The sequence below is a fragment of the Enhydra lutris genome, unplaced genomic scaffold, assembly GCF_002288905.1.
Source record: "Enhydra lutris kenyoni isolate GAN:26980312 unplaced genomic scaffold, ASM228890v2 scaffoldscaffold2, whole genome shotgun sequence".
Lineage (NCBI taxonomy): Eukaryota > Metazoa > Chordata > Mammalia > Carnivora > Mustelidae > Enhydra > Enhydra lutris.
This window is the reverse complement of record NW_019154086.1, coordinates 86,090,648-86,102,770: the sequence shown is the minus strand read 5'-3', so window position 1 is coordinate 86,102,770 and position 12,123 is coordinate 86,090,648. Positions and strand designations below refer to the sequence as shown.

The 12,123-nt window shown below is 36.4% G+C and overlaps 1 protein-coding gene across 2 annotated transcripts in view; it reads right to left on the bottom strand.

Moving 5' to 3' along the window:
- The window catches only part of LOC111148404 (canalicular multispecific organic anion transporter 1-like), an 88,581-nt gene that overhangs the window by 21,856 nt on the left and 54,602 nt on the right, over nt 1-12,123 (bottom strand). For both annotated transcript variants that reach the window (XM_022504935.1, XM_022504929.1), the window contains 3 exons: nt 11,273-11,348; nt 4,009-4,069; nt 3,333-3,552 (listed from right to left, as the gene is read on the bottom strand). In XM_022504935.1, coding sequence (XP_022360643.1) covers nt 3,333-3,552; nt 4,009-4,069; nt 11,273-11,348 — 357 coding nt within the window. The remainder of the gene's footprint in view (nt 1-3,332; nt 3,553-4,008; nt 4,070-11,272; nt 11,349-12,123) is intronic.

The following is a 12,123-nucleotide window of genomic DNA, read 5'->3' as shown; positions in this document are numbered from 1 at the left end:
CTGTGGTCTACTGAAAAAACCCAGAAATTACACATTTTTATTTCTTAGGCTTACCCACTTACAGAAAACTTATAATGGGATCTAATAAATAAGCCCTCAGAAAATGTTAAATTTTAATGCAAAAAAAATTAAAAATGAAAGAAAAATTAGGGAGGATTCTTTTTCTTAATTAATTAATTAATTTGTTTATTTATTTTTACCAACACGGGGCTTGAACTCATGACTCTGAGATCAAAACCTGAGCTGAGATCAAGAGTTGGATGCTTAACTGACTGCCACCCAGGCACCCTGAGAAGATTCATATTTTAATTATTGAAGACCACTCTACACAAAAAGCCAATCAGGAAAAAATCCTTTTGATTAGACTGCATAATCTGTTGCCTCATTACAAAATATTTCCTATATCTACTGATAGCTAATTTTCCCCCCTTCTGATAGTTAATCAAAATAAGAGAATCTCTTCAACAAATGGTGTTGGGAAAACCGGACAGCAACATGAAGAAGAATGAAACCAGACCACTTTCTTATACCGTACACAAAAATAAATTTTAAATAGATTAAAGACCTAAACTTAAGACCTGAAGCCATAAAAATCCTAGACGAGAACACAGGCAGTAACCTTTTTGACATCAACCATAGCAACTTCTTGCTATATATGTCTCCTGAGGCAAGGGAAACAAAAGCAAAAACAAACTATTGGGATTTCTTCAAAATCAAAAGCCTCCTCACAGTGAAGGAAACAATCAACAAAATGAAAAGGCAACCTATGGAATGGGAAATGATATTTGCAAGTGAACTATCTAATAAAGGGTTAATATCCAAAACATATGGAGAACTTATAAAACTCAACACCCAAAAAACAACCCAATTTAAAAATGGGAAGAAGACACAAATAGATATTTTTTCAAAGAAGACAGATGGCCAAGAGACCTATGAAAAGATACTCAACATCACTCATCATCAAGGAAATAAAACTCAAAACTACAATTAAGATATCATCTCATGGGGTGCCTGGGTGGCCCAGTAGCTTAAGCCTCTGCCTTCTGCTCAGGTCATGATCCCAGGGTCCTGGGATCGAGCCCCACATCGGGCTCTCTGCTCGGCGAGGAGCCTGCTTCCTTCTCTCTCTCTCTCTGCCTGCCTCTCTGCCTGCTTGTGATCTCTGTCTGTCGAATAAATAAATAAAATCTTAAAAAAAAAATTTCAGGTATCTAACCTCTATAACTAAAATGCTTTGGGTTTCCAGGAATAGAGCAAGCCTTCATATTATCGTGCTTTTGTGCCTTTTTGCATCTTCTGTGTTTGTTTATCTGTTGATCAGGAACTTACCTCTGCTCAAATTCTCTGAAGCCAGTCCCCTAACTGACTGTACATGCGCATTCCCCAAGTATCTATCATTCACCCTTGGAGCTCTTAATCCTCATTCATAGTGATCATATCTGCTCTAAGGCTCATTTGTTATCTCTATTAGAGTAACTCAACATCTTGGAAGAACCACAGAGCTATAGAGTGTTAGAGGTTGGAGGAAATGTAGAAATTATTGAATCTAAGCCCTCCATTTACAAATAAATGAAATCTGCTTCCCAAACTTCCAGATATGCATTTAAATTTGCCTACTGGGAGGAAGAAAAAAGTAGAAAAATGTATCTACACTTTCTATTTAATGTGTCCAAAATTGGATTCACTGTTGAATTGAGTTGAAGTCAACTGAATTCCCTGTCCCACCTATTAAGATTTCCCCCTGGTTTCCTTATTTTTGTCTTCATCATTCCCCAGTTACCCAAAATGAACTTCAAAACCATGAATGAGGCCCTCTTCTTAGCTTCAGATCACCCATTCTTACATATGTTTTCACTACAAGGTCTTCCCTATCTATCCCTTTTCTCCAACTACATTGCCATTCTAGGACCATTCATTTGTTTGCTCATTTATTTTCCTTCATTCTTTATTCATTCAATCCTATTCCATTCCCTACTCATTGTTTAGCACTGAGATGAAGAGACAGATCAGAGATCTTTCTATATTAGATTATCTCCCATCCAAATTTACACCTAGAAGATACCTGACTACTCTTTCCCTATCCATCCCAAATTCTCCCTCATCTCGATTTAATGCCTCCAATAAAAGACCATCATTCTTCATCACTGCTAATTCATTCTCAGTTTGAAAAATTACTCTAGTTCACCTCTTTTCCCTCAAATCTCAAAGTTTTCCACTTGCCTTTCCATCTGTCATGTCCAACAGGTCTCCAAACTACCTTCCCACCTCTAATTTCCCTACTCCCCTACCAATAACCTGAAGACCACTCAAATTGGCACCCTCACTCATGTTTATAGTCCCCTTTCTCTCCCCGCCCTGTCTTTATTCATATCTTTCTCTCTGCATCTGTCACCTCTCCTTTTCTGTGATTTCAGTCTCACAAAATTCAAATCATTCTTTTAGTGACACCTCAAATGATAATGATTCCTTGGAAATTATATATTTTTTTAAGGTGTTTTTTTGTTTGTTTTTTTTTTTTGTTTTTGACAGACAGAGATCACAAGTAGGCAGTGAGGCAGGCAGAGAGAGAGGAGGAAGCAGGCTTCCTGCTGAGCAGAGAGCCCTATGCGGGGCTCAATCCCAGGACCCTGGGATCATGACCTGAGCCAAAGGCAGAGGCCTCAACCCACTGAGCCACCCAGGCGCCCCTCCTTGGAAATTATCTTAACCCCAATATGGCTTTTTCCTGCTCTGTGTCCCTGCACATTTTCTTTTATTACTTTTATAGCACTTACTGCTTGCCATGTAGTTTTAGATTTTATTTACAATGTATGTTTGTGACTGACTCACTTACTGATCTTCATATCAATCACAAGTCTCACACATTCAGTGAATAGCCATGTTGTCAGGAAAAACCTTTCCAAATACTTTGTCAAGAACAGAGTGGGCCGTGGTGCCTGGGTGGCTCAGTTGTTAAGCAGCTGTCTTCAGCTCAGGTTATGATCCTGGGGTCCTGGGATCGAGCCCCACATGGAGTTCCCTGCTTAACTCTCCCACTCCCTCTCCCACTCCCCCTACTTGTGTTCCTGCTCTGTCTCTCTCTCTCTGTCAAATAAATAAAATCTTTTAAAAAAAGAAAAAAAGAATAAAGAGAGGACCATGTAGCAGACACACATAAGTTTTGGTTTACTTTCTCAAATATGATCAATTAAAAACATATGCATTTGAATTATCTGAAAATATTTGAAAATATGGTATAGGTTTTATTTGAAATAAAATTATGCCATATGCTTGCATTTAAATAAATTAGGTCAGAAAGAGAAAAAAAGAAGCCCCTGGACTTATTTTTTTACCTTGCATTAGTCCCAATAATCCATAGATGTTAAGTTTATTGCTTCTTATTTGATTCCATCCTGTGAACTCATTCATGTGTTTTGCTTCTTTTACCCAGGCACTAAGCCATAGGTTCTGTGCAACGCCCACCAAATTCTGCCCAAGGTAAGCAGCCACACTCAGCCACACCCAGAGCCAGCCAAAGGCTTGGAGGTACTTCAGAATGATTGAGAACTTCACCTAAAGGAAAAATTAATATAAAATTAGGTTGCTGTACTTAAAAGTCACACAAGGTAGATTTAAATCCTACATGACATTTCTTAAGCTTTGTGATCGTGCTCAAGTTACGAACTCTTCTAACTCCCAGATAACTCATCTGTAAATTGGAATTTTAACAGCAGTCACCTTATAAGTACATGTAAAGTGTCCAGCATAGTCCTGAGCACTTAAAAATGAAGCATGTTCAAATAATATTGGTAAATATCATTAGTAAACAAAATATAGATATCTAAGTAACATGTAATCCTAATTAAACACCACTATAATAAACCAACAGTTTCATTTAATGTAATTTCTTCAAACTATTTTATAGCAACCCTCCTCAAATGAAAAATATATGGTATTTATTGATAATGCATGTAATCTTTTATATTTGTGTGGTTAATAACAAATAATACTAGGAATTCTGGTGCTTACCCCACCAACAGGAATCTTTTCTTTTTTCATTAAGAACTGTTTTCCTTGATTCAGTGAGGGCCTAATAAAGCAAGACAATGCACATTTTGTAGTTTTCAGAGCAACCACTTTTTTAAAAGCTATACATTATCAACCATTTTACTGCATATTCTTCTGCCCCAATAACATTGTTCCTTTATCTTTTCAAATGGAGATTGTTTATTCTCCGATATCCCATATATTTTAAAGTCAGAACATATAGTCTGATTTTTTTACTGCTTCTTCTAGATAATTATCCTTGAGTCAATTCCCTAGGTTATTTACGCTAATGCTACCCTATCAGATTATCATTAAGGGGCACCTGGCTAGCCCAGTCAGTAGAGCAGGCAACTCTTGATCTCAGAGTTGTGAGTTTGAGCTCCAAAGTGGGCATGGAGCCTACTGAAAAGATAAATAAATAAATAAAATTTTAAAACTTTTTTTTTTTTTTTTTTTTAAAAAGGAGGCTCCTAGGTAGCTCAGTTCATTGAGCATCTGACTCTTGATTTTGGTTCAATTCATGATCTCAGGGCCACGGAATCAAGCCCCACAGTGGGCTCTGTGCTCAGTGCAGAGTCTGCTTGTCCCTCTCCCTCTGTTCCTCCCCCAGCTCATGCACTCTTTCTTTCTCTCTCTAAAATAAATAAACAAACAAATAAATAAATAATAAGACTGGCATCGGGCTCATTGTCCCACTTTGTTCTGCCACCCTCCTGGGTAACGTCACAGTTTATACAGACAGCTTATTAAACTCAATGTCTTTTCAATCTCATGACCTTCCTACTTTCCTACTTCTGGATCCTTCATCTGCATTCTGCTTTGACCATCAACTGTCAGGACTTCAAGCCATGAATCTTAATACCAGGAGCTAACCCACCTCGGAAAACACAGCTTTAAACGTTTCAATCTCTGGCCATAACCCCTTCTATTTCTTTTTTTTTTTTTTAAGATTTTATTTATTTATTTGACAGAGAGAGAGATCACAAGTAGGCAGAGAGGCAGACGGGGGCGGGGGGGGAAGCAGGCTCCCTGCTGAGCGAAAGCCCGATGTGGGGGCTCAATCCCAGGACCCTGAGATCATGACCTGAGCCCAAGGCAGAGGCTTAACCCACTGAGCCACCCAGGCGCTCCACCCCTTCTATTTCTAAGTTGTACATTCAATAACTCTCACTACATTTGGTTTAGTTCCATCTAGATTTCCAGTTTCTAAATCCTTATTCTCCTCAGATGATTGATGATTCTGGTTTCCAGATATTCCTGATTTTAGCATTGACTATCCAATATTCCAGGAAAATCTCAGTCCCAGGCAAACCTATTACCTCTTTCTTTTGCCTTCATTATCCGGCCTGTACTCCATGATTATAGTATTATCCAAACTGCAGTAATATTCTGAACTCTCAGACTCTGCTTTCTTTCCATTAAACCTCCATGTTAGAACTCACATGTTGGTCTTCATCACACTCGCTTCAACAAAATCATGCAGCTCTGTGAATTGGTTCCACCATGAATTAGCGTCTTCCCTCTACCTGGGCTCTCAACAGTACCTAGAAATTCTTGCATGAGTCTCAGAAGGGGCCCCACATCCTACTTGATGGAGAAAGTAAGGGCAGACAGGAAAGTCAGCCAACAAATCTCTACATTTATATGCATCTCTACGTAGCCTTTTCTAATTCTCTTCTATGGAAAACAAAGGAAATTCTTTCCTCATATCTAAGAATAACCATATGATCTGAATCCCATTCTGTCCCATTTCCTCAAAACACATTTATTAACTGTAGTGTTTCCACACTGTCCTGTCAAGGAGTCACTTGATGGTACTTGCTAGAAATACAGATTACAGGATTTCCCCCACTAGAAACCTGCCTTTCAAACAAATGATCCAAGGGATTCTCATCTTAAGGCAAATCTAAGGAACCCTGAGTTGTTCCCAATTTTTTCTAACCTTCATCTTCTCCTCCCTACACCTACTCCTTCCCATCACCCCATAGAGAACAACATATTCTTCTCATCTTAAAGCTAATACCATCACCACAAAAATGATAACTACTCTCAACTCTGTGTCCCTACTCAGTTACTATCTACTTCTTGCCTTCCTTTTATAGCCAAACATTTTCTGCTAAACAACTTTGTCTCCTTCAACTTTCTGGCTGGAAGTGTTTCTTTCAATGGTGTCCTGATGAAATGAGTAAAACACTTATTGTTATATCCATGGGATACCTTAAAAAATATTTCACTTTAATTCTTCATGACATTTAAAAATCATCGACCACTCCCTTGTTAAAGGAATGTTCCCTTTAATTTCCCTACCACCGTGCATTTTTATTTTCTCACACCACTCTGGCCCTCTGTGAGTTTCTCTTTAGGCTCCTTTTTCTGTCTTCTCCTTAATGTTTACATTTCCTCAGGCTCAGTTCTAATCATGACAGTCGATCCTTGAACAACACAGGCTTGAACTGCGCAGGTCCACTTACAGGCAGATTGTTTTCAATAAATATACATATGGTACTATAAATGTATTTTCTTTCCTTTTTGATTTTCTTAATAAGATTCTCTTTTCTCTAGCTTACTTTACTGTAAGAATACGGTATATAATACATGAAACATATAAAATACGCGTTAATTGACTGTTGGCTATCAATAAGGCTTCGGGTTAACTACGGCTATTAGTAGCTAAGCTTTTGCAAAGTCAAAAGTTATACTCAGATTTCTGGCTACGAGGGGAATTGATGCCTTAAACCCTCACACTGTTCGAGCGCCAAATCTATTTCCTTTATATGCTCCACACTTTTCTGAGTAATCTCATTCACTCAGTTTCAGTGACCTCCTTCTTTGTGGGTGACTCTCAAATTGATTGTTCTAGTCCATACCTCTCCCTTGAGTTCCAGAACTATACAGTAAAATGTTTACCTCATTGCTTTGCTGTTTATCTCTATACCACCCTAAATTGAACCAGGTATTTTCCTACCTCCTTTAAAGCTTTCTCTGGCTTTGTAAAGGGCCACAAACACTTCCTCTGTCTCAATCTTGGCACCTTTCTAACCAATCACCAGGTATGTGTCAATTCTTCTAGAACTGTATTATTGGAAAAACATTTGGAAAATACCTAACAGGATGAAGAAAAGTAATGCCAAAGGAGGAGGAAGAAAAAGATGCTTGAGAGTACTGCCGCAGTCTTTTCTCCACGTGTGTAGTACCATAATACACATGTTCTAAAACCATTCTTTAACTTTTAAACAATTTTGTATATGGTCTTTGTAACCCAGCATGCAATGAACCTAAAATATTATTCTATAACTGCATTATATTTTTCATTTTACTATATTAAGATTCATTTAACAAACTCAGTAGTTATACTGACTGTAGATTTTCCCCACTTTTTTGCTATAAATGTCATTCTTTTTACACACCTCTCTCATCGTCCCTTGAAGGGACACAGGAGCATGTGGTATGCTAAGTTTTAAGTCATTTGATATACCTAGATCAAAGTGACCTCTGGAAATACTGAACTGAGTTTAATTTCCTCCATTTCTACATGTTTTCCATTTTATTTAGCAGAATAAGAAAGGCTTTATTTGATCACTCCAGTGGCTCTTCCCTTTCTATCTCTGGCACTAGTGTCAAGAAACATTCTGTGGGAGGTTGCAATACATGGCCTTTGTAGAATCAGCTTCACCATCAGGAAAAGATACACTATTTAACAGACACTTTCATTGGAATAGCTCCTGGTATATGATTTGGGTTAATTACTGTCATCATCCTTCAAGCCCTTGGCATGGCTTCTGTTTGGATAAGCAAATTCAGCATTGGTATCAAGCCAAAAAATTAATTCTTAATGTAGTTGGATATAAAACGCTATGAAACCCAACTGTTAAAAGGGAATTAAAGCATCCTAATTAGACACAACTAACAAAGACAAAGAATTTATTGGACACTATACAGGAGGGCATTGCTTTTGCAAACTATAATGTTATTGATTCTTTTTCCACAAAAATACTGCATTTGGTTCCGGAAACTTTGTAGTGAATAACAGGTTCCATCTGAATTTTAAAAGAGCAAATTATTTTATGCTAGTTTATGCTAGTAAGAAGTTTTAAAAATGAGTCTTGTGTTGTCCTTCAGAAACCCTCAGGAAAGTTGGCACAATACCCGTCTGCATATTTTTGTATAAAAGATATAAAATTAACATACTGAAACCATTATCCCTGAACTGAGCAAGCAGTTGCAAAGTACGGAATATGTATGGGAGGATTAAAGTGATTAAAAGAGTCTGACATGAAAGACAGAAGGGGGCAGTCTAGATACTGAAATCACAATCCTGATTCACTTTATTCAAGGAAGATATTAATAAAAATTTTTGAAAATAAAATAATTAATGTGTACTGTAAATTTAAACCAGGAAGTGAGAAGTAAAATGTAGAAACAGTTCATATTATTTTAGTCCCTATTATAGAACTGAATGAACATGGCATAAATTAATTCTAAGTCTTAAATTTCAGACATTTATTTAGTCCAACTGCCTTGTCACCCTTCTCCTGATAGGCAGTTAGCAACTTTCCCCATGAAAGACCTAACTCTCCCATGAAGAAGACTCACTGCATTCTCTCTCTCAGTACATCCCATTGTAGAGCGTCTCTAACATCCCATTGTAGAGTCTCTAACTGCCGTAAAGTTCCTGCCTGTGTGTTTCTTCCAGTCCCTTGTCTATCTTAATGCTGCACGAGGTGGAAACTGGACAATTCCAAAAAATAGAAAGTTAGGTTAAAAACTCAGGAAAGTTTTCTAGATGTAATATTATCTTACCAAACAGTGAAGCAGGTAAAAAAATGAAAGCTAGAATGAGAAGTAGCACAGAAAATAATAAACCAGGAAATACACAGGAAGTAGCCAAACATGCACATATTTTGGAAAAAATAGGTCTCTGGTCTCTCAAACACAAGATAAAAAATGATTTAAATACTCTGATGACAAAAAAAAAATAATCTGATGACAAATAAGAAAAGATGAGCATGGGGGAATTCATGGACCTCCAATCAACATTTTTATCGCAGTTATTGAAGAGTAAGCTTGAAGCTTGTTGTGCTGACAAGAACGTAACATACTGGAATGGAGGCGATCTCCCCAGTGTACTCCTCGTTGGAGAAGTAAGTTTCAGAATGCTGGCTTCAGTCTGAGCCTCCACAATTTGAGAAATGTTTAGAAATCAATTCTGTAAATAAATTTTTATAGGGATTGGGATTCTTGTTTCAAGAAGAAACTTCCCAAAATTGATTCACAAAAACTTCAAGGGATTCAATTTAGGTATTATGACTGACAATGATTTTATAAATAAGGACAACTGATTTATTATAGAGAGAAGGGTATGATTAAGTTAACAACAATACTTACTGATATTTAAGTTTTAAGATTTTTAACAACTTACATATTGACGGCATGGTGAAACTATACACAAGTGAAAATTCTCCTAATGATCAGAGATATGTAGATTTTATAGCACATGAATTTCAAAGTCTGTTTCAATGCTTCTAGATTCACTTCTCTGGGGAATCCTTAAAAACTGACACTCATTTAAATGAAAGGCACTGTCATAATGGTCAAAAAAATAAAGTAGAATAAATAATGGATCAAAAGACCCTTGAGTGTTCTTTCAGAATTCAGTTACTTATTCATCCATTCAACAATTATTTATTGAACATCAGCTCATATGTTATAACAACATATAACTCATATATTCAGTGTTTAGTTGAAATTTGTTATTTAGGTAGCAATAAAGCAACGAACAAATAGACAAAAATTTAGACTGTTATAAAGCTTAAAACCAGAAGTAAAAGATAAAATAAAAGGAAATAATTTTTGCAGTATACTGAAAATTAGTAAGAATTATAGGGAAAAAAAATAAGCCTGGAAGGAGTTGGGAAGTATTGTGATAAAGTGGAGCGGCTAAAACAAGGAATTTGGGAACACTGAAAAGAAATAAAATAAAATAAAATGAAAAAAGAGTAAAATAAATAATATTAATAAATAAATATTAAATTTATAAATAAATATTAAATAAATAATAAATAAATAAATAAAATAATAATAAAAAACTAAAAAACAAAACAAAAAACCAGAGTGGCTAAACCCAAAGTCTTCATTGATAAGGTAATATTTGAGCAAAGACCTACAAAAGGTGGGTGAGCAAGTCATATGGGTCTCTGGTAGAATGATTTAGTTGATTTGTTGACTCAGCTGAAGCTGATGTAGAGGCAAAACTCAAACCAGCAGCATCCACATCATCCACACATCCTTAGGAATATCCACTCTTTTCAAAATAAATAAATAAATTCAAGGTCCATTTTTTAATTCAAGGTCCAATCTACAAAATTCTGAGCCAATGGATCTCTAAGTGCTTGCTTCTTTATCATCCACCCCAATTCTCCATTTTAGCAATTCTGGTGAGTGGCTGCTCCTTGTAATTCTGGCACCGACTTCTTAAACAGTTTATTCCTACTATTTCTTTTTTTTTTTCTTTCAGTCTCCTATTTGCAACGACTGGAGGGAATACTGAGGCAAGTAACGGATTATGGTAATTTGTTTTAATTACTGTTCATTTTAATCACTTTTGAAAAAAAGAAGTATAATATAACAAAATACAATCAGGGTCCATGTTTTATGATTTTTATTTCTCTCACTTTCTTACGTCCTCCTTTCACTTCTTCCCTCCCTCCTTCCCTTCATACCTTCTCCCCCACTTCCTCCTTCACTTCCTCCATTCCTCACGTCTTTCCTTCCTTTCTCTTGCTTCATTTAACAAATTCTTCGATTCCTACACCTAGTCCCTATTTCTAGGTCATATATCTTGGCCTGATAACTATACCAGTCCATTGCAGAATTCTCATGTCTAAAGCTTATTTTCACATTCACATCAGCAGTGAGTACAAATGTTATGAATTGGGGATAGTGCCCGCGTGCGTGCACGCGTGCACACACACACACACACACACACACACACACAAAATTCTGCTGCTAGAATTTGTCTAGAAGTTAATGAGAGTCTAATGAGCATGTATTTCCCAAACTAAATCACATCCATCTCTCTTAAAACCTTAGGGGCATCCATCGAGAGTTTAAAATTTGGAGACCACTAAGTACATTTTGTAGCCATTGTAATGTGTAGATCCTTTATAAAGGGAGCATTTTAAATGCTAAAAGGATTGTAATTAATTATTTGTAATCCCATTGAGCATCGTATTATCCTAATACTCACCTATCATTTTGCTCCAACATTTGGTCTTTCAGTATAGTTCTGGAGTTGATTACACTGACTCGCTTTAAAGCATGAGCTGGAGAGGAAGATGGTGAGTGCTTTTATATACATATAGGCAAATAATGCATAAAATAGATGATGAATGATTAAATCAGTTGGGGAAATTTTGGGGTTCTGGATCCACAGGTATACAGGGAGCCCTCTCATTTTTCCCATTATTTTCCCTTCACTTGAAGTATCTTCTAACATCTTCTAAAACTAAGATTTCATAATGAAAAAGCCTACAGAAATTCTTTTTTTGGACATTAGAGAGGAGTGCTAACTTGTTTTGGACTTCCACAGAGGGGCTAGGTATTTGCCCAAGAGGAAAATGACTCTAGTCTTTAAAAGAAATATGCAATTTAATGAAGCCTTATAGACAACTGTGATTATTATGAAGATTACTACTGAAACACAATGGTAAATTCCCCAAATCTCTGTCATGTTCTTTCTAATGTCACTAATACTAATAACAGATTCCTATGTGGAAGATTCTATAATTATCCCTTTATTCTAGAGATAAAAAGACTGAGGCACAGAGAAGTTAAGCAGGTCACCCAAACCAAGGTCTCACATCTAGAACTACAAGACTGAGGTTCAAGTTACTGCTTGTGAATTTGATGGGAAACATCTCAGAGCTTGGCTGAGTTTTGTCTTTTTTTTTACAGTAGAATACTTAAACTCCTTGAATTTCAGACTTCTCATCTTTAAAACAAAGGAACTGTTCTTGGGAATTTCTACAATCTCATATATGAATTCTGTTTTTTCTTATTTCTAGAGAACATGGTATTCCATGTCTCACAGAATGAAAA